The sequence below is a fragment of the Mauremys reevesii genome, linkage group 14 (assembly GCF_016161935.1).
Source record: "Mauremys reevesii isolate NIE-2019 linkage group 14, ASM1616193v1, whole genome shotgun sequence".
Taxonomy (NCBI): Eukaryota; Metazoa; Chordata; order Testudines; family Geoemydidae; genus Mauremys; species Mauremys reevesii.
In genome coordinates this window covers 33600081-33626055 of record NC_052636.1, presented here as the reverse complement: position 1 = coordinate 33626055, position 25975 = coordinate 33600081, and the positions used below count along the sequence as shown (strand labels likewise).

General features: G+C 51.9%; 2 protein-coding genes and 1 non-coding gene across 3 annotated transcripts in view; 2 read left to right on the top strand and 1 right to left on the bottom strand.

Annotated features, from left to right (window-relative positions):
• LOC120381383 (zinc finger protein 420-like) overlaps positions 1-14654 on the top strand; it is a gene marked incomplete at its 3' end in the record, with an annotated part of 82666 nt that extends 68012 nt beyond the window's left edge. The window contains exon 5 of the mRNA XM_039499577.1: positions 14386-14654. Within this exon, the coding sequence (XP_039355511.1) occupies positions 14386-14654 (269 nt within the window). The remainder of the gene's footprint in view (positions 1-14385) is intronic.
• LOC120381652 (zinc finger protein 91-like) overlaps positions 1-25975 on the bottom strand; it is a gene marked incomplete at its 3' end in the record, with an annotated part of 230735 nt that overhangs the window by 194995 nt on the left and 9765 nt on the right. The gene's annotated exons all lie outside the window — the stretch shown is intronic.
• TRNAG-UCC lies at positions 18155-18226 on the top strand. Its single transcript has one exon. It is a non-coding gene; the product is annotated as a tRNA-Gly (tRNA).

Below are 25975 nucleotides of genomic sequence, written 5' to 3'. Positions count from 1 at the left end.
CTGTCCCAGCTCTTTCAGCCGCGTTTGGGGCCTTTAAATCACTCAGGCTGCATCTTCCAACTAAAATGCATTAACAATACAGCTCAGGCAAGTCAGCCGGGGGCCGTGCAGGCTGCCCGGGCCAGCTGATAGCACTTCCCGCTAACGGCTGCTTTTCTAGGCTTGTGTTTTGCTGTTGGACAGAGGCCCAGACTTCCTCCCATCTACCCCCCCCCTGCTCCCTGACTGCCCCAGCCCCCAGAAAGTCCCCCCCGAACCATCCAACCCTCCCCCAACTCCCTGACTGCCCCCCAGGACTCCTCTTACCACCCGGCAGCTCGAGCCGCTGGCTGCCTCTGGAGCCAAAGTGAAACACGTGCCAGCACACAGCCCCTCCCCCGCAGCGTGCTGAGGCAGCGGGGGTGTGTGCAGGGGCGGCTCTAGGCACCAGCGGGCCAAGCGCCCGCTTGGGGCGGCATCCTGGGGAGGGCGGGATTTGGCTCCGGTGGAGCTCCCGCCGGCATGCCTGCGGCAGGTCCACCGGAGCCCGGGACGAGCGGACCTGCCGCAGTCATGCCTGCGGCGGGTCCCGTCTTCCCGCGGCTCCGGTTGAGCTCCCGCAGGCATGACGGCTGCGGCAGGTCCGCTGTCCCGTGCTCCGGTGGACCTGCCGCAGGCATGCCGGCGGGAGCTCCACCGAGTTAAATGCAGCCCTCCCCAGGATGCCGGAGCCGCGGGAAGAGGGGACCCGCCGCGGGACTGGGGAAGGGCGGCGCAGCGCTCCGCGCTGCTTGGGGCAGCCTACTTTGTAGAGCCGCCCCTGGGTGTGTGTGTGTGTGTGTGTGCAAGGGGGGGTCTGGCTGCTGGAGGCCCAATGGGAGCAGCTCAATCAGGCCCCGGCGGCCAGTCAGCAGTGCCGCACTCTGCGGGGGGGGGGGGGAAGGGGAGAGTCCAGATCTTTCCACCCTATTCCAAATTCCTACTAAGGCGCCACTTTGGGGGAATGTGCTCAGTGGGGGAGCAGCAGCCCCCCTGCTCCCCCCAGCGACGCTCCTGCTTGTGGGGGCCCCTGCAAGACCCAGGGCCTGGGGCAAATTGCCCCCCTTGTCCCCGCCTCTGGGAGGCCCTGCTAGAAGCTCTTCTGGGAGCGCAGGGGAGGAATGACTCCCCCTTCTCTAGCTTCTCCCCGTGGGGCTCTGGGGAGCAGGGAGGGTTGTGTGATAAATTCCATCCAACTCCCCCTTTGATCCAAGCCGAGGGGCGTCTCAGCCTCCACGATCCCCTTGGCAGGGCCAAACAAGGGATGTTTTCCACTGCCCAGGAGACCCAGCCAGGGACTCAAGGCCACCCCAGACTTTCCCTTTCTCCCTTCTGGGAAATCAAGTTCAAGTTTTACAAGGAGCTAAAGAAGCCTCAACCCTGCATCTGAATTAATGTCACATTTCTCACTGCCTGACACAAACAAATGTCATTTCAATCCCAGGTGAGTCCACGTCAGTCATTCCTCAGCCCCCTTCCTTCCCCCTCCTGCCTTAGCTTAGGGCATTGCGCCACCCTGTGGCCGTTTCATTTTCCTTCTCAGTTTCACACAGAGACACAATTTCCTTTGCATGGATCCATGAACAGCAAAACCTCCCTGTGTCTCTTGTCTGAGCCAGGGCATTCAATTGTATTGACACCTTCTCTCCTGCAATGGTAACGGTCAGACAGAGGGGACGTGGCCACCTTCAGCCCTGGCAGTGAGATATTCCCTCTCCTCTTTCTTCATGCTGATGTTCTTATTCCATAAAACATGAACCATGGAATAAAAACCTGAGTTTACTCCAGGGTGAGGAAAGAAAGGAGCCACCAACTCCCCAAAAAATCTCAGTGCCCCAGAGAAAAGCTGCCCCTGTTATTGGAACTAATGATGTGCTGGAGATATGTTGGGAAAAGGGACTGTCTGAATTGCAAAGGCAGGAAACAAACAATCTATAGCAACATCATTAACCACAGACACACTCTAGCCATGCTCCAGCCAGTGGGGAAATGGGCAGGAATTCATAACGTCAACTATAAAAATGATACACATCTAGAAATAGCATAATTATAATCAGCCAATCAGAACCTCTCCATAGACCCCTTACGCTACAACCTTTCTACAATATTGGCTACAAATAGAACAGCGGTCGCAACGGTGATCTATACGGTTACAGATTATGTCAATAACGTCACAGGAGGTGACACGGCATCAGTGAGACTGATACTGGAATACTGCCTCCAGTTTTGGTGTCCTCATGTGAAAAAGATGTTGTGAAATTAGAGTTTGGGGCTGCAAAGAGCCACCAAATGTTCTGACGGCTGGAGAAAAATGCCTTCTATTGAGCTATTGAAAGAGCTCAACCTGTTTAGCTTATCAAAAGAAGATTGAAAGGTGACTTCATTGAAGTGTTGAAGTGCCTTAATGGAGAGAAAGGATTGGGTATTAAAGGGCTCTTGAATCGAGCAGAGAAAGGCCTAACAAGACCCAATGGCTGGAAGGTGAAAAGAGACAAATTCATATTACAACTAAGGCACAAATATTCACCAGCGAGGATGATTCACCACAGGAACAAGCTACCAAGGAAAGTGATGGATTCTCCATCTCCTGATGTCATTTAATGAAGACAAGATGCCTTTCTGGAATGTGTTTTCCCCAAAAGTAGCTCTTGTGTCATACAGGAGGCCTGTGATATGCAGGGGGTCAGATTAGATGCTCTAATGGTCTCTTCTGGCCATAAAGTTGACTAATTTCTGAAAAACTGAGTGTAGCATTGGGAGCAGCGTCTGCTGTTTCCGTGTCTAGCCGGCTTGCTGCCTAGAACGAACGCTCCTTGAGTGGGGTGATCCACAGGGAGTAGCTCAAACCTGCAAAGTGCCTGGCCAGGGGCAGGACATTGGCACAGCAAGGGAGGGGTGTGGCAGTGACATCACAAAGGCCTTTTGCAGGACCTCAGCCTATTGGTCCAAGGTGGTGGGGAGGTGGTGACCTCACAGAGAGATGCTGACATCAGCCAGGCAGGACAGGGGCGAGGGACCAGGGAAACCTCAGAGACCCCTGTGGCTTTGCTGCAGCAAGTCTCCTTCTCCAGGTCTCTCTTTGAGGACTGAGAGAGTATTCGGGTTCACGGACGTGAGCGCCAGGAGGAACCTCTTTCGAGTTTTCTCCTTCCCTTTTAGTGATTTTACTAGAAAACAGCCGTCCCTGTTTAGAAGGTAAGAGCCTCCTCGAGGTGTGAAACCTGTTCAGTCTGATCCATCTGGTGAGAGTTGAATTCTAGGCATGGAAAACACGAGCTTAAGGAGGCAGAATTTTATTGCGCACCTGGGATTTTGTCCCTTAGAATCACTGGGGACATTAGGGTTTGTCCTTTTTGTTTCACCTTTTCCTCCATCCATCCCTCCCTCCTTTCTCTTCTTCTCTTGCTTATTTTGTTCTTTCTCCTGTTCCCCTCCCAACACCAGGAGGGATATGTGTGTGTGTGTGTGTTTGTTGCGGGGGAGGGCTCTGCAGCTCCCACTGTGGGAGGTCCACCCAAAAATGTGGGGCTGAAATAGTGCTCAGGCAATCAGCGCCGGATTAACCTTTTGTGGGTCCTGGTACCAAACATATTTGTAGGCCCTATGTAGTCACTGTGGACTCCGAGTGTGGGCCTGGTGGGGCAGTGCCATTGGTGCCATAGCATACCCGCTACTGAACCTCAGAGACATTTTTCATTTTGATCACACACCTCTCCATGACTGTACGCATTGCCATACACAGCTCCCTCAGCCCCCGGGTTTTCTCATTGAGCTGTGCACCCATGTGGGTTTACCAGTGTCCACAGTGAGCAGAACTTTCATAGTGATCAAGGAAACTCCCCACAGATTTATCTCCTTCCTCATTCAGACCTTCTCTAGCCATGTCTCCAGTACCCCCCATGTCACCAGTCACGGCATGTGGTCCTAGTCTCAGCTCAGTTCTAAAGCCAGCAGATACCTGCTCAGTTCTGACAGATCCCCCCCTCAGCCCCCATCCTGCCATGTGAGCCAGCCACCTGCAAACACCATCTCCCCAAAGTCAGGACTTAGCCCTTGGGAATCCGAAGCCACCAGCCTCTCTCCCTCTGCTCCCATCTACATGCTAGTCTGCTACCTGGTCACCACCACCTCTCCCCATGCTTGTTTCCTTTCCACTTTGGACATGCTCCCACCCAGCTGGAAGCTCTCTCTGCCAGCCTGACCTGCTCCCTCTTTCCCTGCTCCCCCTGACAATCCTGTCCTACTGGTGACCTCTGTTCCTTGAGGTGAACTCCAGTGTCTTTAGCTGCTCTAGCTTAATGGCCCCAGTAGTCACAGAGCCACCTGCAGCTTCTCTGGCTACAGCCATGGGGCCAGTTCCCAGAGGCCAGCCTTAGCCAGCTGCAGCTACTAGCCGCAGGAGGGGTGGCAATGCCAGGACTGAGCACGCTTGAACCTTGCAACGGCAGCACTAGGGACTCTAAATCCTCAGCGCTGGCCCTAGGCAGCTGCAGACTCTGGAGTTAGGCACTTCCCTCCTCTAGGCCATGGCTTTAAATACCTGCGATTCCCATCACCTGCAGCAGAGGCCACCAATTCCCACGCCCTCCTCAGCCAGCACCTAGTCATGCAGAAAGTGCAGCCTGAGTGATTTTGGAGGCTGGGGTGCGAGGAGGTTCCTGTCCCTGAGCAGCAGCCCTGCAACAAGCGCACGTGCTTCCCCGTTGGGACATTAGCTGTTACTGACCAGGTTTGTCTGTGTTCTTTTTTTGATCTCATTGTTAGGTGTGAGAAGTATAAACTGTTCAATAGGTTCAATGAGTTGGTTAATAAGATGTTTATGAAGTAAATCACTGGCTTTAAAATAAGATCCAATCTGGAGCATATGAACTATTGACCCCTGGACTCCATCTCTGAGAGGGGACTTGTTTACCATCAGGGGACAGGCTCAAACCAGTCCAAACCGGTTTTTCCCGCCAAAACCAGCCCTCAGCGTTCCATCTCCTCAGCACTTTTCCCGCCACAGAAGTGATATAAGGACGTGCTCAGCGCCTGCGCGGGGCCGCCCCCCCCAGCGACGGCCCCTCCACGGTCGGGTCTTCCCAGCGCCCCGAGCCGAGAGTGACGAGCCCTCGGTCCCGCCGTGAGACTGAGGAACAGGAGGCCTGTCACCCCATTCCTGCCGTCCTGCATCCCTGGTGTCCAGCCTCCCACGGAGCCCCGGGAGTGAGAGACCCCGGGGGCACTGGGGCTGGGCAGGAAAGTGACTCTGCCCCGGGAACCTGGGAGAAGCCTCAGAGCTGCCTCAGCCCCAGTGGGATTTGGGGGCAGAGACTGGGGCCTGGCGGGGATCCTGTGGTGTGGGGAGATGGGGGTGTCAGGCAGGAGGAGAAGCTGGAGTTGTAGGGGAAGGTCAGTGGAACGCGGGGGGGGGGGTTGAACTGTCTCTGTGCAGCCAGGAAATTCCCGGGGGGGGAGTGGCGGGCGGGGGAAGGGGGAGGGGAGTTAATTGGATCCTGTCCCTGTTTGTGCCACTTGCCTCTCGCCCCCGATACAACTTCTCTCCAGTTCTGCCCCTTTGCTCGCTCAGTGTCTCACACGGGCTATAAAATCTGGGGCGATTCCCCCTTTCCTCCAATGATCAGCTCTCCCGTCTCCCCCGATTTTCCCCGTTCTCCCCATGAGTCTCAAGCGTCAGTTTAAAATCTTCTCTAGTGAGGGGCATTTTCCCACCCATTTTATCTGCAGCGATTTGTCCTTGTGTAGGTGGGAAATTGTTGCCCTGAGTCATTCCCCAGCACATGGCTGCCCCTGGAGTGGGGGTGGGATGGCTCAGTGGTTGGAGCACTGGCCTGCTAAACCCAGGGCTGGGAGCTGACTCCTTGCAGGGGCCATTTGGGGATTTAGTTGGGGATTGCTCCTGCTTTGAGCAGGGGGTTGGACTAGACACCTCCTGAGGTCCCTTCCAGCCCTGATATTCTAGGAGATGCCGGGTCTCTGCCAGGGCAGGGAAGGGAGGCGCACGTGTCCCCCATGGGGACTGCCCAGACCCCCGTTTCCCAATCCCAGTTGCTGCCCCCTAACTACCAACACAGTTGCCCCCAACCATCAGTTGCCAGTCACCCGCCCGTCCCCCACTGCTGCCCCTTTCCCTCATCCAGGGACCTTCCAGCTCCCCCTCCCCCTCCCTTTTAATCAGCTCCTCAAAGGGCTCCCTGCTGCCCATGGGAATGGTGGGGGTGGGGGGAACCATTACTTTGTGTTTATGTATTGGACAGTCGTATAAACTCCAGTCCAACAGTCCCCCTTTTCCACTAGTTCGTTAACAACAATATAAAATCCTCAGATCTTGATGTTTTCTCTCATGTTATCAAATACGCAGTTTGTGACACATTTGCTTTGCAAATCTCAAAGATTCATATAAAATAACCTAAACGTTTGCCCCACTGCTCTCTAGTTGTCTTTCTAATTGAATATGCCCTGAGATTTCCCCCTGTCTCTCTAATTATAAAATACTAAGAAAATCTCAGATTTACACCTTTTCTCATCTTCTTGAACCTGGATATAAAATGTTTGCAAATGTTGCCCATTTCCTCTTTATTCATTTATCAAATATTGATGTGAAACACTCATATTTTACCTCCTATCAACAACTGATATAAAATCCCTCTGATTTTCCACTTTCCTCTCTATAATTTGCAAAATGGATCCAAAATCTCTCAGATTGGGAACTCTTTCATTTCTGAACGTTGCTCTCAAAGCTCAGGTTTTGCCTCTTTCTATGTCATTATCAAATGTCAGTTAAAAATCCTCTCGGGTTTGGGGCTGTTCCCCGTGTTTCTAAATCCCAGCAACTTCTTCCTTCGAGGGAACCTGTTGCCCTGAGTTCTTCTCCATCCTGGATGTTGTAGGGGGTTAAATTGCCCAGAGATCATCTTTCCCGACTCCTTTGCGAATCATTTGTTCCTCCTTTACCTCTGTTAAAATGTTTGCCGAAGAAAGAGACCAGCCAGATATTTAATACTCATCAAAGCCAGAGGTCTCCCCCTGTTTGGGGATCAGTGGTTCCCAACCGGTAACAGAAGAGTTGGCTGGACCCTTTTCTTTTCTCCAGCTGGCACGGGATGAGGAGGTCACTCTGAGTGCAGTGTGGGTCCAGAAGTATCCCAAACCCCATGGCAAATGGCCTCTGTGAGGGGCTGCTTCCTGCAGTGCTAAGATGCGGCCACCTCTGGGGTGGATCCATGGTGGCCATTATTTGCTAGTGACAGGCATGGACATTTCTTACCTATTTTGTCCCTCCAGGTTTTCCATTTTCCTGTTAAGGAAGCATCCCCAAGGGCTCCCTCTGCCTGTGTGACTGGCCAGCAGGGGGCGGTGGTCACTTTCTATCCACTTCTCAGGCACTGTGAGGTAACAGTGTTGCTGGGTGGGGTGGGGCTGTGGGGAGATAGCAGCTGAAGGGGGATTGGGGTGGGGGGAGGCCTCTGGGTGGCTGGGCAGGGGGTACCCTAGTGAGGTTGGTGGGTTCTGGAGATTTGGGGTTTCAGGGGGTGGTTGTGATGTGCCCAGCCCTGAGGCTGTGGGTCCTGGAGGTGGGTATCGCTGGGGGCCTGGTGGCTGCAGAACAGCCGGGGTGGGCGTCTCTTGGGGAGGCGGGACAGGGGGTTAGAGGGAGCCTGGTGCTATGCCAGGGGCTCTGTCTGGGCTTCCCCCGCAGACTCCTGGGATTGCTGCCCTGCCCAGTGCACAGAGTGTGTGTGGGAGAATCCCTGGCGCTAGGCCAGGGGGTGCCCCTGTAAAGCATCAGGGGATCCCGCAGGGGGGAGGAGGGGGTGCCAGGCAAAGGGCAGGGCAGATCCTGCTGGAGGGTGGGGGTGGATCCTAGGCAGGCAGTGAGGGACTGAGTTCCCAGTGGGGGTCCCTTTTGGGGGGGTCTCTGGCTGTTGGGGTCTCTTGGTGGGGGGAACCCTTTGGGATTCCCAACCTGGCAGTGATGGTCTGGTGGGGGTTCTCTGGCCGGTGGGGCTCTGAGGGGTATCTGGGGTCCCTGGCCGGGGACTCTGGGGGCTGGGTCCCAGGGAATATCTGGGGGGGGGGGCTGGCTGGGGCTCTGGGGGCTGCTCCTGACCTCGCTTCTTCTCCCTGATTAGCTTATGCCAGAATCCTGGCTCCAAGCACTGCCCGACATTCCCCGGCCACTTTCTAGCCACTTATCAAACCCTGTGAGGTGAAATCACAGATTTTTGCTCTTCTCCTCTTGAAAACTGCAGGAACTTCCAGTTCCATTGTCCTAGATTGTCCAGTCCATTGTCCAGTCCTTGTCCTAGATCTAGGGGGTGAGGGAGGTGGGAAGGGGGTCAGCACTGCCACACAATGGTCCCTTCCACAGCGTTCTGGACTCATTCTTTCTGAACTCTGGTTTCATTGGAGTAACAAGAAGGGTTTCTTCAGATATGTTAGCAACAAGAAGAAAGTCAAGGAAAGTGTGGGCCCCTTGCTGAATGAGGGAGGGAACCTAGTAACAGAGGATGTGGAGAAAGCTAGTGTACTCAATGCTTTTTTTGCCTGTCTTCACAGACAAGGTCAGCTCCCAGACAACTGCACTCTGCAGCACGGTATGGGGAGGAGGTGACCAGCTCTCTGTGGGGAAAGAAGTAGTTTGGGACTATTTAGAAAAGCTGGACGAGCACAAGTCCATGGGGCCGGATGCGCTGCATCCGAGGGTGCTAAAGGAGTTGGCCGATGAGATTGCAGAGCCATTGGCCATTATCTTTGAAAAATCATGGCGATCGGGGGAGGTCCCGGATGACTGGAAAAAGGCTAATGTAGTGCCCATCTTTAAAAAAGGGAAGAAGGAAGATCCAGGGAACTACAGGCCAGTCAGTCTCACCTCAGTCCCTGGAAAAATCATGGAACAGGTCCTCAAGGAATCAATTCTGAACCACTTAAAGGAGGGGAAAGTGATCAGGAACAGTCAGCATGGATTCACCAAGGGCAAGTCATGCCTGACTAACCTAATTGCCTTCTATGATGAGATAACCGGCTCTGTGGATGAGGGGAAAGCAGTGGATGTGCTATTTCTGGACTTTAGCAAAGCTTTTGATACAGTCTCCCACAGTATTCTTGCCAGCTACTTAAAGAAGTATGGGCTGGATGAATGGACAGTAAGGTGGATAGAAAACTGGCTAGATGGTCGGGCTCAACGGGTAGTGATCAATGGTTCCATGTCTAGTTGGCAGCTGGTATCAAGTGGGGTGCCCCAAGGGTCGGTGCTGGAGCCGGTTTAGTTCAATATCTTCATTAACGATCTGGAGGGTGGTGTGGACTGCACCCTTAGCAAGTTTGCAGATGACACTAAACTGGAAGGAGTGGTTGATACACTGGAGGGTAGGGATAGGATAAGAGGGACCTAGACAAATTAGAGGATTGGGCCAAAAGAAATATGATGAGGTTCAACAAGGACAAGTGCAGAGTCCTGCACTTAGGACGGAAGAATCCCATGCACTGCTACAGACTAGGGACCGAATGGCTGGGCAGCAGTTCTGCAGAAAAGGACCTAGGGGTTACGGTGGACGAAAAGCTGGATATGAGTCAGCAGGGTGCCCTTGTTGCCAAGAAGGCTAATGGCATTTTGGGTTGTATAAGTAGGGGCATTTCCAGCAGATCGAGGGATGTGATCATTCCTCTACTCAGCACTGGTGAGGCCTCATTTGGAGTACTGTGTCCAGTTTTGGGCCCCACACTACAAGAAGGATGTGAATAAATTGGAGAGAGTCCAGCGGAGGGCAACAAAAATGATTAGGGGGCTGGAGCACATGACTTATGAGGAGAGGCTGAGGGAACTGGGATTGTTTAGCCTGCAGAAGAGAAGAATAAGGGGGGATTTGATAGTTGCTTTCAACTACCTGAAAGGGGGTTCCAAAGAGGATGGATCTAGACTGTTCTCAGTGGTAGAAGATGACAGAACAAGGAGTAATGGTCTCAAGTTGCAGAGGGGGAGGTTTAGGTTGGATATTAGGAAAAACTTTTTCACTAGTAGGGTGGTGAAGAACTGGAATGGGTTACCTAGGGAAGTGGTGGAATCTCCTTCCTTGGAGGTTTTTAAAGTCAGGCTTGACAAAGCCCTGGCTGGGATGATTTAGTTGGGTTTGGTCCTGCTTTGAGCAGGGGGTTGGACTAGATACCTCCTGAGGTCCCTTCCAACCCTGAGATTCTATGATTCTATGATTGAGACCATTGTTAATCCAGAGTCACTGTATGGAAAGACAAGGAGTGACTCGGATCGACAGTGGGGCGAATGAGATCAGCAATTTTCCCTGTGAGGAGGGGCTCTCATTAGCTGCTCTCCCCAGAGAGCTAAAGGAGGGAAGCTGCTCAAACGCTCTGTCCCTCTCTGCTCAGGATATTGGGGTTCAGCTTCCTGGGTCAGACGCTGCAGCCTCCATTGTGATCTGGGAGACCAGGCTTAGCAGCTGCTGCTCCACCAGTGGGGGTTCTGTGCTGGGAAGAGACCTTAATTAAAGCTGCTTCTTTGCCTGGCCCAGGGGATGACTTTCTCCAGCTGGTCCTAGCCCCCTAGGGCAGCCCTGGGCCCTGTTAATACTAAATTCTGAGCCAGAGTCTCCAGGTAACTGACAGACCTCAGGAAAGTGCTGGGGACTGGCAAGAAAGTGACTCTGCACAAACAGCCCCCTCTCATTTCTCCTCCCAGTAGCAATTGCCAGGAGAAAATCCAACCATGGGAGAGCAAAGCCCCAGGAATGGGACTGTCCCAGCCAGAGGGGCAGGGAGAGAGGACAGGGAAGGAGAGACTGAAAGCGGCAGTGGTTGAAATGAGCGGGAGAGATTTCCAGCTCTCTAGTCCACCCAGACACATGTATTGCTGCATCCCTGGGCAGAACCACTTTCCAGTGAACAAAACAAGGATCAGAGAGAGGAAAAGCCAGTTCCTGACTCCATATTCCCTCTGCTGGGGTGTGGCTGCCGTGGGGTCAGTGTCTGAGGAATCCCCACAGTGACTCCTTTGGTTCTGCTCTTTTCTAGCCTTGTGTTCAGAGACTTTGTTAGGGGTGAGGAGGGAGAAGGAGGTTAAAATGTGTCTGGGCTTAGCCTGGCAGCAGGGGCCAGGTCAACATTGTAATAAACAGACTGAGCATTTCCCAGCATGGCAGAATCTAGGGTGTCTGTCTGCAGGGAAGGGGCCTGGGGGAATTCTGATGTGTAATTAACTAAAACCGGTTCTGAAACCCCCACAACTGCCCTTCTCCCTCAGACAGGCTGCAGAATGGCGTCCATGTTTTGCTCCAGCTCATCCCAGCCTGGCGTGAGACAGGGAAGAGAAATGGCAGCAGTGGAGCCAACTCAGGTAGAGATTATCGGGGGGTTGCTGGTGGGTTCCTGCTGGAGGAGAGGGAGAGCAAATACACCAGAGTTGGGAAGGTTTGCACAGTCTGGTTTGGAGGTTGGAGCGGGGCAGGAAATTCACAGGTTGGGGAAAGGAGGAGTCCAGGGTGTGGCAAACCTGCTGGGAGTTATTTAATAAGTGGCCTAGATTCTAGGAACAGACCCAGGAGGTTGGGAGGTGGAAATGCCCTAATTTGTGAAGAAAGAAAATAGCCCACCTACATGGAGCTAGTCAAACTGACCAGACTCCCAGTGCTGGAGCCTGAGCTCACTAACCAGTGGCTGCTGTGAGCTATGAAGGGGGCACCCAGGTTTATTGGAGCTGCCTCTCCCTTCATATCCCGCTCCTCACAATGGGGAGGTTATTGGGCTTCCTACCAGGAGCTCTCCTGACCCTGCTAGGGCTCCATCTCCTGTATCAGTTGGTGGCCAGTAGGTGTGTGATGGATCTGCTGGGAGAGACGGGGCTCTCTCTTCGTCCCCTCACCCTGGTATTTGTTGGATACTCTGAGCGGGGTCGGGGTGGGACTCTGTTGACTGCAATCCACCCAGAGCTTCCATTTGATTCGCTTCTCTCTGCCACAAATAGTGGGGCTGTGAGTGGGGAAAGAGGTCCTGAGTGTTGGACTCTTACTGTTTCAGGACGGTGACCTTCGAGGAGGTGGCTGTGCATTTCACCAGGGAAGAGTGGGCTCTGCTGGACCCCGCTCAGAGAGCCCTCTACAGGGATGTCATGCAGGAGAACTATGAGAATGTGACCTCGCTGGGTAAGGGTTCCTGTTCCCTCTGTTCTTTCAAATGATACCTCACAAGCCATACTGTATACAAAATTTATCATAATTTTCTAGAAGAGTGAACACAGGGGTGTAGACAGATACAGTGTGTGTGTGTGTGTGTGTGTGTGTGTGTGTGTGTTCCCAGCAGATATGTGGGTATTTCAATCCCTCACAAGCATAGTGTTCGGCATCTTCCAGGACCTGGGGAACTGGTCCTGGGAATTCACTGGTTTACCAAGTGTGACACTGTATGGAATTGTGAGACACTTTGGTATTAATAATAAAATAATAAAATAATCTGATAAAATTGCAATGAATCATGCTAGATATGCCATGTAAGGTGTCAGTGAAAATGTTATGATTTGCCAAGTATGATAATTTTGTTTCTATGTTTGTATCACCTTTGTATTGTGAGTTATAGATATGTAGGGTATATCTGTATTTCCAGACTGGTGCAGTGTTTCTGGGTGACACCCCCAGATATATTGGCATCAGCACTGCCTACCCTGTTTGATGGCCCATTGAGGGTCATCAGCTGTACAATGAGCCCATGGAAAGGACCAAGGGGATACACCTATTGAGTCAGCAAGACATGCTGGGGTATGCCTGTGTAATGAGAACTTCAAGGCTTTTCCATGCCATTTGCTGTGAAACTTGTGTTTGGAACACAGGAAGTACAGGCCACATGGCAAAAGGAATATAAAGGGCAGCTGCATCATCTCCATTTTGTCTTCAATCCCCCTTCCTACCTCTGGAGCAACTTCTTTACAAACTGAACCCTGGAACAAAGGACTGAATGACCCATCCAAACTGTGGATGTGTTCCAGACGGACTTTCAAGCCAGCAACTCACCAATACTGCTAAGAACCTGATATATCCATTTTGGAATGTATCTGACTGCTTTCCCATTTAACTTCTTTCTGTCTTTCTTTTGTTTAAACCTTTAGTTTAGATGCTAAAGGATTGGCTGGAAGGATGGAATTTTGGGTAATATCCAAACCTATAGTGACCTGGTGATGTGGCTGACCCTTTGGGGTCAGAGGAACACTTTGTTTATGTGAGCAGAGTTTTTAAATAACCTCTCACTGTACTGGACCTCGCTGCTGATTGGGAGTCAGAGAACTGGGATGCAATAAAGGGGGCTGTGTGATTTCTTTTTTCAGCTTCTCGATAACCCAATTGGTGACTGGTCAGTGAGTTTAATTTCAGTGTTAACCAGCAGTTCTGGGAGCATCTGCTCTCCCTTTTTCAGCCTGCCCTAACTTTGGCATTTTCAGTGAGAACTGCCCCTGGCCCACCAGGTCACACTAGGCACTGAAGTTAAATGAATAGAATGTTTGTTTTTTTATGACCAAGTCTTTTGAAATCAACTGAACTCCTTTGTTTTCTTTCATCTGAGCAGGGTTTCTAGTTTTCCAACGTGATGTGATCTCCCAGCTGGAACAAGGGGAAGAGCCATGGGTCCCAGACCTCCAGCGGTCAGAGGAAAGAGAGATCCTGAGATCTCCCTGCATAGGTGAGGAAACATTAAACCACCTCAGAATCTGTAAGTGCCTGAAGGAAACATCTGGAATGCCCAAAAAAGCCCTTAGGAGGTCTCTCAGTTCATTATTGTCCCTAGCAGGGGTCATATCCTCAGGGTAAATATAGTTCATGGCTTCCTATAAATCTAGCAGACACCAGGCAGTAGCTTCCTCCCTTCCCCCTGCGTATTTGGATGGGATGTGAAGGCTGAATTCATCCCCCTCCTCTCTCCTATTTGGGGGAAGAGTTTGGGGGAGTTCAGCTCCTGATTTTTATTTGACCTGTCTTCAGCACTTGTTTTGTTTGGTCTTCCCCTTTCCATCCCTGTTTGAGGTTTCTGTCTCTGTCACAGCAGGTGATGCAATGGCATGTGAGAAAGAGGAGCAGAATTCTCAGCCTGAAAATGTTGAGCCAGTGGGTAAAAACAGAACATTATCGCAAAGATCGAAAAGGAATGTGTCCAGGAGTCATGAGCAGGGAAAATCCTGGGAGATTCAGCACAGACCAAAAACAGATCAAGGAAACCAGCCAGGGAAGAAAGTGGATAAATTTATTTCCTGTTGGGGAACTCAGGAGGTCCTCATGGAAACCACAACACAGCAGGATATCCTCAGGCGAAAGAGAAAAAATACATGCAGTGAGTGTGGAAAAACCTTCTCTCACAGCTCAGCCCTTTCTGTACATCAGAGAATCCACACAGGGGACAGGCCCTATGAATGCAGTGAGTGCGGGAAAACCTTCAATCGCAGTTCGCACCTTATTAGGCATCAAACAATCCACAGAGGAGAGAGGCCCTACGAATGCCGTGAGTGCAGGAAAAGCTTCACTAGCAGCTCAAACCTTTCTCAACATCAGAGAATCCACACAGGGGAAAGGCCCTTTGAATGCACTGAGTGCGGGAAAACCTTCAATCGCAGTTCGCACCTTATTAGGCATCAAACAATCCACGGAGGAGAGAGCCCCTAGGAATGCCGTGAGTGTGGAAAATGCTTCACTAGCAGCTCAAACCTTAGATTTAATTTACCCTGGTTCCTCAACTGTTGCTACAGCTCTACTACCCATCAGTCCAAAGACTGAGAGAAATGGAGAGTTCCAATCATTGTCCTTTTAGTATCTTATTGTTCCTCTCTCTGTTTTTTGTGCTGGCCTTTCTATACTATCATTTTCTGCCTTTGTTTAGTTGGTAACAGTTGGTTTCCATCACTCACGTTTGTTTGTTTAAATCTCTATCCGTTGTGAAATAAATTTTTTGCTTGTTCGATAACTGTACTCAGGTGCTGTGTGAGATACAGTAGCAATGGTCCACAGTAAAACTAGTAACCTGGGATACTTGGGGAAGAGAGGATCTGGGATTTCACCGAGTATCTGGTGATCCGGGCTGGACCCCAGAGGGGGACACATTGAAGGAACTCAAGGGTTAAGGTGGCTGCTGTAGCTCAGAGGAGGGTCCTTGAGTTCCAGCAGGCTGGTGAGTTTGGTCACTAACATCCAGCTGCCAAATGCCAAACTCCCTCTTCCTTGTGCAAGGTGCCAACAAGGAGACTCACAGCCCTCAGCACCCTGAGAGGGTCACAATATGTCTCTATTTTGATCCACCTGTCAAATCCACACAGGGAAAGCTCCCAATAGCACAAAACTCTGCCCTGTGAAATCACGGAACATGTGCTCTTTGCTCTGTGAAAGCATGTAAAGAATCCAAGTGCTGGAGGACAGGGTTTGGGTCCAGAGTGACCTAGACAAATTGGAGGATTGGGCCCAAAGAAATCTGAGGAGGTTCAACAAGGAGAAGTGCAGAGTCCTGCATTTAGGACGGAAGAATCCCAGGCACTGCTACAGCCTGGGGACTGACGGAGTGAGGGGGGTTTGATAGCAGCCTTCAACTACCTGAAAGAGCAGCAGTGTGGGCTTTCTCCTGGCCACTTTTGCTGGGCTGGGCAGGCAGCCTGGAGGCCTTTCTAGAAGAGAACTGGGAATGGAGTTAGAAAAACCAATGTGAAGACCAGAACCTCAGGTTTAGACTCATTTATTTATAATATTAAATCTTCAATTCTAGTGTCACAGTCAATACAATTGCTTCAGCCTGATAGTTGCCCAAAGGGAAACTTAACGTCTCTCCAAGGGGAGTGGAGAGAAAACACTTTTCAGAGTCCAAGAGAGACAAGGCGGGTGAGGGTAAGAGCTTGCAGAGGACCAACCTCTGTTGGTGAAAGAGACAAGCTGTGGAGCTAACCCAGCACCCTTCTTCAGTTCTGTGTAGCCTGGAAGGTCGTCTCCTCCATAACCAGCAGTTAGAACATAAGAACAGCCACACTGAGTCAGACCAGTTCATCTAGCCCACTCTCCCGAAAGTGGCCAATGCCCGGTGCCCCAGGGGACCCCTGGAACCAACATGGATACAACACCACCACAAACAAGGTTAAAAGTCAATGCACATGGGAGAAGCATCTTGTGTTTCCATGGGCGGTAGGTTTGTAGAAATTTTGGTGGTGCCCAGAACCTGCCCAAACTCCGCCCCCCACCCGCCCAAGGTTCTGGGAGGGAGTTTGGGGTGTGGCTGGGGATGAGAGGTTTGGAGTGTGGGAGGGGGCTCAGGGCTATAGCAGAGGGTTGGGGTGTGGGGTGATGGCTGTGTGGTGGGGCTGGGGATGAGGGGTTCATGATGCAGGAGGGGGCTCAGGGTTGGGGCAGACGGTTAGGGTGCAGGGGGATGAGGGCTCTGGCTGGGGCTGGGAATGATGGGTTTGAGGTGTGGGAGATGCTTAGAGATAGAGCAGAGGTTAGGGGTGGGGGGGGTGAGGGCTTTGTCTGAGTCTGGGGTTTGGGGTGTGGCTCTGGGGTGGGGCTGTGGGTTTGGGGGCCGGGGGTTGTGGGCTGTGTCTGGGATGGGGATAAGGTGTTTGGGGTGTGGGAGGGCTCAGGACTAGGGCAGAGGGTTGGGGTGCAGGGGTGTGTGAGGGCTCTATCTGGGGCTGGAGATGAGGGGTTTGTGGTGTTGGAGGGGGCTCAGGGCTGGAGCAGAAGGTTGGGGTGTGCGGGGGGATGAGGACTCTGGCTGGAACTGGGGATGGGAGGTTTGGGGTGTGGGAGGAGCTCAGGGCTGGGGCAGAGGGTTGAGGATGTGGTGGTGGGGGGTGAAAGCTCTGACTGGGGGTGTGGGCTCTGGGGTGGGGCAGGGCTGGGGATGAGTTTGGGGTGCAGGCAGGCTGCTCCGGGACAAGGGCCAGAAAGGAGGACTCCCCCCAGCCCTTTCCCTGCTGGCAGCAGCAAGCTCTGGGAGGAACCCTCATTCCCCAGCAGCACACTCACTCCCACCACTGTCACTGCAGGTGCTCCTAGGGCCCTTCTCAGGTCCAGGAATCTCCCTCGCCTCCCCCATTATGGGTGCTGCATGCACCTCCTCCCCTGCTGTTGCCCCTGACTATAGCCTCACTGGGGGTGGGGGATGGGGCTGTCTCCTTGCCCAGCATGGGGCAGGAGTGGTGACTGCAGGGGTGGGGGGGCTGTGATGGTGGAGGGTCCCGCTGGAAAAGGGAAGGGTCTGAGGTGGAAGGGCAGGCTCAGAGTCAGTCTGCCCTGGCAGTGAGTTGGGAAGTGGGGGCACTAGGACCCTGTGGCAGCAGTTGCTGCAGGGAGGCAGCATGGAGCTGCATGGAAGAGGCAGGGATGCTCTGCTCCCTCTGGGGCCCAGGGACAGGCATGGGGCCAGCAAGGGGATCCGGGGGACACTCGGGGGAAGCACGGGGGGTGGCAGGTGGGGCCAGAGGGGAGACCCGGCCCCAAACTTTGGTGGAGCTGGGCCCCAGGGCTCTGAATATTGCTGGTACCCGGGCACCATGTGGGTATATAACTCGCCGCCCATGTGTGTTTCATTCCTTATGTGCTAGTCCCATCATGTGGCCATTTCCTTTTCTTCCTTTCTGTTAAAAGCTTTGGTGTTTTGCACAGAAACATTATTTCCCCAGGAGAGACCCAGGAGTGGGGGCTGCATTCCTGTACCAAACAGTCACTGGAAGGGGGCAGACAAAGGCCTTTAGGACGAGGCGTCCGTCACTGTCAAAAGATCATCTCCCTCCCTCACTGGCAGCCTGAATTTGTTCCTTATCCTCCCAGAGTCGGGGCTGGAATCAGCCCTACCCAGCCCCTCCGTACGTAGCAGGAACAATCACAAACCTGGTCTTTAAAACAAGCTGTCCCCTTCCTTCTCAGGGAAGAGTTTTCTGTGATTGAAGTTGAGCTTCAGTTCCCCTCTCCTAGGGGCGGGACGGGTGTGGGGCCAGCTCCCAGTGAGATCTGTTTTCACCTTCGCTCCCTTTCAGTCACTCTGGGATCCTAACTCTGCTCCCAGCTGTCAGGTAGCTTCCAGCCCATCCACCCTGCTCACTAACTCTGTGGTCATGTGTTACTCCCTCTGCCAGCACACAGAGCCTGCAGGAAAACTACTCCTGCCAGGTGCATTGGTGGTATAGTGGTGTGCATAGGTGCCTTCCAAGCACTTGATCTGGGTTTGATTCCCAGCCAATGCAATCATGGCTTTTCTCCTTTGTTGTTTCCTCATCTGGAAGTGGTTTAATTTCAGTCACGTTGTGTTACAATCACATTATCTAGAGAATGAAATAATAAATGTGTCAAAGTCCAGCAGGTCATACAGGATGGAGGCACACAAGGGGCTGGAATGTGTCATCTGAGAAAGACAGAACCCTTGGAAACCTGCATCTCCCATCCCCTGGCCTTGCATGTTATAATTCCAGCTGCGTGAGCTGTTTGTAGGATGTTCCTGCATGGTGGGGAAATGAAGTTTTGAGTCAGTTTTTGCTCCTGCAGATTCCTTTGCTGTTACAATTATAATGACATGAACAAAAGGGAGGCACAATAAACATAACCCCCAAATTGCAATACAGGTGGGGAAAGGGAAGATCACGGTTAAGCCAAACACGTAAAAATAAAAATTAATACAAAAAAGGGGAGGGGGGAAGAGATCAGGTATGTGGAGATCCTCTTGATATTTCAATGCACATTGTTAGAATCAAAGTTCAGACTTGACACTGGAAAACCTGCAGCTCCCCAGCTCTGTGAACACCTGTGATGAGCCTGATGGAGTTGGGACACCTGTTCTGCTTCAATCATTTATTTTCTCTCTTCTCCCCCCAATTCCTCATCTCCAATGTCTCTGCCTTTCTCCTCTTGCTCCCACCCCCCTGCCCTTTCCCAGGAACTCACACTCTACAGCATTTAGGACAAGCCAGAGCTCCCATGTTCTGCACATGATCCTGTGTCAGAGGACGTGGGACCCAGGTCAGAACCAGGCTCACAACTGACCAGAGTTTGAGAACTCTCCCTGTTCCCATTGGGCAGATGGGGAGGAGCCTGAGGTACAGAGAGAAAGGAAGTGACCTGTCACCAGATGGATCAGACTGAACAGGTTTCAGACCTCGAGGAGGCTCTTACCTTCTAAACAGGGATGGCTGTTTTCCAGTAAAATCACTAAAAGGGAAGGAGAAAACTCGAAAGAGGTTCCTCTGGCGCTCACGTCCGTGAACCCGAATACTCTCTCAGTTCTCAGAGAGACCTGGAGAAGGAGACTTGCTGAAGCAAAGCCACGGGGTCTCTGAGGTTTCCCTGGCCCCTCGCCCCTGTCCTGCCTGGCTGATGTCAGCATCTCTCTGTGAGGTCACCACCTCCCACCACCTTGGACCAATAGTCTGAGGTCCTGCAAAAGGCCTTTAAGATGTCACTGCCACACCTCCTTGCTGTGCCAATGTCCTGCCCTGGCCAGGCACTTTGGAGGTTTGAGCTACTCCTGTGGATCATCCCACTCAAGGAGCGTTCATTCTAGGCAGCAAGCCAGCTAGACAGGAAAACATCAGACGCTGCTCCCCCTGCTACACTCAATTTTTCAGAAATTAGTTGACTTTATGGCCAGAAGAGACCATTAGAGCATCTAATCTGACCCCCTGCATATCACAGGCCTCCTGTATGACACAAGAGCTACTTTGGGGCAAACACATTCCAGAAAGGCATCTAGTCTTCATGAAATGACATCAGGAAATGGAGAATCCACCACTTTCCTTGGTAGCTTGTTCCTGTGGTGAATCATCCTGACTGTTGAATATTTGTGCCTTAGTTGTAATATGAATTTGTCTCTTTTCACCTTCCAGCCATTGGGTCTTGTTATGCCTTTCTCTGCTCGATTCAAGAGCCCTTTAATACCTAATATTTTCTCTCTTTGAAGGCACTTCAGTGAAGTCACCTTTCAATCTTCTTTTGATCAGCTAAACAGGTTGAGCTCTTTCAATAGCTCCCTAGAAGGCATTTTTCTCCAGCCCTCAGAACATTTGGTGGCTCTTTGCTGCCCCAGCTCCAATTTCACAACATCTTTTTCAAACGAGAACACCAAAACTGGAGGCAGTATTCCAGTATCAGTCTCACTGATGCCGTGTCACCTCCTGTGACGTTATTGACATAATCTGTAACCGTATAGATCACCGTTGCGACTGTTGTTCTATTTGTAGCCAATATTGTAGAAAGGTTGTTGCGTAAGGGGTCTATGGAGAGGTTCTGATTGGCTGATTATAATTATGCCATTTCTAGATGTGTATCATTTTTATAGTTGACGTTATGAATTCCTGCCCATTTCCCCACTGGCTGGAGCATGGCTAGAGTGTGTCTGTGGTTAATGATGTTGCTGTAGATTGTTCGTTTCCTGCCTTGGCAATTCAGACAGTCCCTTTTCCCAACATAGCTCCAGCACATCATTAGTTCCAATAACAGGGGCAGCTTTTCTCTGGGGCACTGAGATTTTTTGGGGAGTTGGTGGCTCCTTTCTTTCCTCACCCTGGAGTAAACTCAGCTTTTTATTCCATGGTTCATGTTTTATGGAATAACAACATCAGCATGAAGAAAGAGGAGAGGGAATATCTCACTGCCAGGGCTGAAGGTGGCCACGTCCCCTCTGTCTGACCGTTGCCATTGCAGGAGAGAAGGTTTCAATGGAATCGAATGCCCTGGCTCAGACAAGAGACACAGGGAGTTTTTGCTGTTCATGGATCCATGCAAAGGAAATTGTGTCTGTGTGTGAAACTGAGAAGGGACATGAAATGCCCACAGGGTGGCGCAATGCCCTAAGCTAAGGCAGGAGGGTGAAGAAATCGGGCTGAGGAATGACTGAAGTGGACTCACCTGGGATTGAAATGACATTTGTTTGTGTCAGGCAGTGAGAAATTGACATTAATTCAGATGCGGGGTTGAGGCTTCTTTAGCTCCTTGTAAAACTTGAACTTGATTTCCCAGAAGGGAGAAAGGGAAAGTCTGGGGCTGCCTTGAGTCCCTGGCTGGGTCTCCTGGGCAGTGGAAAACATCCCTTGTTTGGCCCTGCCAAGGGGATCGTGCAGAGCTGAGATGCCCCTTGGCTTTGATCAAAGGGGGAGTTGGATGGAATTTATCACACAACCCTCCCTGCTCCCCAGAGCCCCACGGGGAGAAGCTAGAGAAGGGGGGAGTCATTCCTTCCCTGCCCTCCCAGAAGAGCTGCTAGCAGGGCCGCCCAGAGGCGGGGGCAAGTGGGGCAATTTGCCCCAGGCCCTGGGTCTTGCAGGGGCCCCCACAAGCAGGAGCGTAGCTAGGGGGGAGCAGGGGGGGCTGCCGCTCCCCCACTGAGCACATTCCCCCAAAGTGGCGCCTTAGGAGGAATTTGGAAGAAGGTGGAAAGATCTGGAATTTCCCCCCACACACACCTCCTGAGGTGGCAGGGGGTGCAGGTGGAGGGGGCAGAGCCCAGGTCTGGGGTGGCAGGGAGGTGCAGTGGGGAGCCCAGGGCTGGGGTGGGGGCAGCCAAAATTTTTTTTGCTTGGGATGGCAAAAAACCTAGAGCCGGCCCTGCCTCCACCCACCGTGAGGTAGGTAGGAGCAGATCATTATTATCCCTACTTGAAAGAGGGAGAAGCTAAGGCTGAGAAAGGAGAATTGACTTGTCTGAGGTCACACGGCCAGTCAGTGGCAGAGTTGGGAATAGGACCCAAGAGCCCTGATTTTCAAACTAACCATCGGATCTTGAATTTCAGACACTGAATGACCTGAATAAAATGCTATGTTACCAGCACTCCCAGCTATCTCCGTGACACCACTGATTTCCTGAGGAAACTACAATGCATTGGTGACCTTCCAGAGAACACCATCCTAGCCACCATGGATGTAGAGGCTCTCTACACAAACATCCCACACACTGATGGAATACAAGCTGTCAGGAACAGTATCCTGATGATGCCACAGCACAACTGGTTGCTGAGCTCTGTGCCTTTATCCTCACACACAACTATTTCAAATTTAATGACAATATATATCTCCAGATCAGTGGCACCGCTATGGGCACCCGCATGGCCCCACAATATGCCAATATTTTTATGGCCGATCTGGAACAACGCTTCCTCAGCTCCCGTCCACTCACGCCCCTTCTCTACCTACGCTACATTGATGACATCTTCATCATCTGGACCCATGGGAAGGAGACTCTGGAAAAATTCCACCATGATTTCAACAGCTTCCACCCCTCCATCAACCTCAGCCTGGACCTATCTACACGGGAGGTCCACTTCCTAGACACCACGGTGCAAATAAGTGGTGGTCACATTAACACCACCCTATACCGAAAACCTACCGACCGCTATGCCTACCTTCATGCCTCCAGCTTCCATCCTGGGCACACCACAAGATCCATTGTCTACAGTCAAGCACTGAGGTACAACCGTATCTGCTCTAACCCCGCAGACAGAGACCAACATCTAGAAAATCTCCACCAAGCATTCTCAAGACTACAGTACCCACACGAGGAAATAAGGAAACAGATCAACAGAGCCAGATGTATACCCAGAAACCTCCTACTGCAAGACAAACCCAAGAAAGAAACCAACAGGACTCCACTGGCCATCACATACAGTCCCCAGCTCAAACCCCTCCAATGCATCATCAGGGATCTACAACCCATCTTGGACAATGATCCCACACTTTCACAGGCCTTGGGTGGCAGGCCAGTCCTCGCCCACAGACAACCTGCCAACCTGAAGCATATTCTCACCAGCAACTGCACACCGCACCATAGTAACTCTAGCTCAGGAACCAACCCATGCAACAAACCTCGATGCCAACTCTGCCCACATATCTACACCAGTGACACCATCACAAGACCTAACCAGATCAGACACACCATCACCGGTTCATTCACCTGCACGTCCACCAATGTAATATATGCCATCATATGCCAGCAATGCCCCTCTGCTATGTACATCGGCCAAACTGGACAGTCTCTAAGGAAAAGGATAAATGGACACAAATCAGACATTAGGAATGGCAATATACAAAAACCTGTAGGAGAACACTTCAACCTCCTGGCCACACAATAGCAGATTTTAAGGTGGCCATCTTACAGCAAAAAAACTTTAGGACCAGACTCCAGAGAGAAACTGCTGAGCTCCAGCTCATCTGCAAATTTAACACCATCAGTTTAGGACTAAACAAAGACTGTGAATGGCTTGCCAATTACAGAACCAGTTTCTCCTCCCTTGGTTTTCACACCTCAGCTGCTGGAACAGGGCCCCATCCTCCCTGATTGATCTAACCTCGTTATCTCTAGCTTGCTTCTTGCTTGCTTATATATACACACCTACCCCTGGAAATTTCCACTGCTTGCATCCGAAGAAGTGGGTATTCACCCACGAAAGCTCATGCTCCAAAACGTCTGTTAGTCTATAAGGTGCCACAGGACTCTTTGCTGCTTCTACAGAACCAGACTAACACGGCTACCCCTCTGATACCAGACTGAACAGGTTTCAAACCTCAAGGAGGCTCTTACCTTCTAAACAGGGACTGCTGTTTTCTAGTAAAATCACTAAAAGGGAAAGAGAAAACTCAAAAGAGGTTCCTCCTGGCGCTCACGTCCGTGAACCCGAATACTCTCTCAGTCCTCAAAGAGAGACCTGGAGAAGGAGACTTGCTGAAGCAAAGCCACAGGGGTCTCTGAGGTTTCCCTGGCCCCTCGCCCCTGTCCTGCCTGGCTGATGTCAGCATCTCTCTGTGAGGTCACCACCTCCCCACTAACTTGGACCAATAGTCTGAGGTCCTGCAAAAGACCTTTGTGATGTCATTGCCACACCCCTCCCTTGCTGTGCTAATGTCCTGCCCCTGGCCAGGCACTTTGGAGGTTTGAGCTACTCCCTGGGGATCACCCTACTCAAGGAGCGTTCGTTCTAGGCAGAACTGGGGCACAACACCTGGTTTGTTAAAGCCACAAAAATGGAGGCAGGAACCTCTTCTCTCCTGCTGGCAAAGAACCCCAGGTACCTAAAAGATGGAGACTCACATCCCTGAATGGGATTTAGAACAGGCAATGGTTAAAAATTTTGGCCCCGACCATTTCTTGTTTCCGCAGACTAGACATTTTAGCAAATTTTAGAATTCCTTGGGCTAAACACCGTGAAACTCCCCTTTCTCCTTCACAGAGGGCTTTATCGCCCCTTATCTCACTCAGGCTCACAACTGCCCAGAGCTCGAGAACTGTCCCTGTTCCCATTGGGCAGATGGGGAGGAGCCTGAGGTATAGAGAAGGGAAGTGACCTGTCACCAGATGGATCAGACTGAACAGGTTTCAAACCTCCAGGAGGCTCTTACCTTCTAAACAGGGACGGCTGTTTTCTAGTAAAATCACTAAAAGGGAAGGAGAAAACTCGAAAGAGGTTCCTCCTGGCGCTCACGTCCGTGAACCCGAATACTCTCTCAGTCCTCAGAGAGAGACCTGGAGAAGGAGACTTGCTGGAGCAAAGCCACAGGGGTCTCTGAGGTTTCCCTGGCCCCTCGCCCCTGTCCTGCCTGGCTGATGTCAGCATCTCTCTGTGAGGTCACCACCTCCCCACCACCTTGGACCAATAGGCTGAGGTCCTGCCAAAGGCCTTTGTGATGTCACTACCACACCCCTCCCTTGCTGTGCCAATGTCCTGCCCCTGGCCAGGCACTGTGGAGGTTTGAGCTACTCCCTGTGGATCACCCCACTCAAGGAGCGTTCGTTCTAGGCAGCAAGCCGGCTAGACAGGGAAACATCAGACGCTGCTCCCAATGCTACACTCAGTTTTTCAGAAATTAGTCGACTTTATGGCCAGAAGAGACCATTAGAGCAGGCCTGCACAACTCGTAAAGCGGCAAGGGCCACATTCCTCCAAAGAAAACAGCCGAGGGCCAAAACCTCCCGGCCCCGCAGCAACACCCCACCCCAGGGCCGTCCAGCCCTGCAGAAACAAACCCTCCTTCCCCAGCGCTGCCCCAGCAAAACAGCTGTGGGCCAAAAAGGAAGGTTGGGGGTGGGGAGGTGATACTTTATTTTAAATCAACCGGGGGCTCCCAGCTGAAGAGGTGGCTGGGAGCCCTCAGGGTCAAATTAAAGGGCTTGGGGATCCGGTGGCTGGGGGAACCCGGCAGGGCCGGCTCTAGGTTTTTTGCTGCCCCAAGCAAAATAAAATTTGGCTGCCCCCAGTCCCAGCCCTGGGCTCCCCCCTGTACCCCCCTGCTGCCCCAATCCTGGGCTCTCCCACTGACCCACACCCCCTGCCGCCCCAGCGCTGGGCTTCCCCCTTTCCTCCCCACCAGTGCCCTCCCCCCACCCTGCTGATGCCCCAGCACTGGGCTCCCCCCCACCAGTGCCTCCCCCACACACACACCTCCTGCCTCCCCAGCCCTGGGTCACTGGTAACGCTCCCAGGGCAGGTCATTCAGCAGGAATTTTGGATGTGCACAAAACACAGACAGGATTGGTTCCCATATGGTTACAGAGCTGCAGTAAAGTGGAACAATTTTCAGCCTGTGTGATTGGAGGAGATCTGGATGCATATTATAAAACTGTCCTCCATAAATGAGGAAAAGTTGAGGTGCCTTTATTATTCTTTTGTTCCACTCTTTCTTTCTATGGGGAATTTGCCTATGCAATATCACTGTCTTCCTGAAACAAACAAAAAGGCAATGGCTGTTGAAAATAGCAATTCCAGTGCTAATAAGCATTTCTTGCTCAATTTTATCCTGCTTTTTCTACAGCAAGTTACAGTGGATCAGTATAATTAATTTGGGAGAAATGACGTAACAGCTGCCCAAACTGAGCTTGAGCACTCCTGAATTTTGAGGTGTTCAAATCTGGAAGGCAGGTGCTGGGGGCGGGGGCTGTGGGCTCCACGGGGGAGCATGGCAGCAATGTGTCTGGAGCTGCATGGAACCAGACACGCTGGTCTGAGTGGCACGGTAAG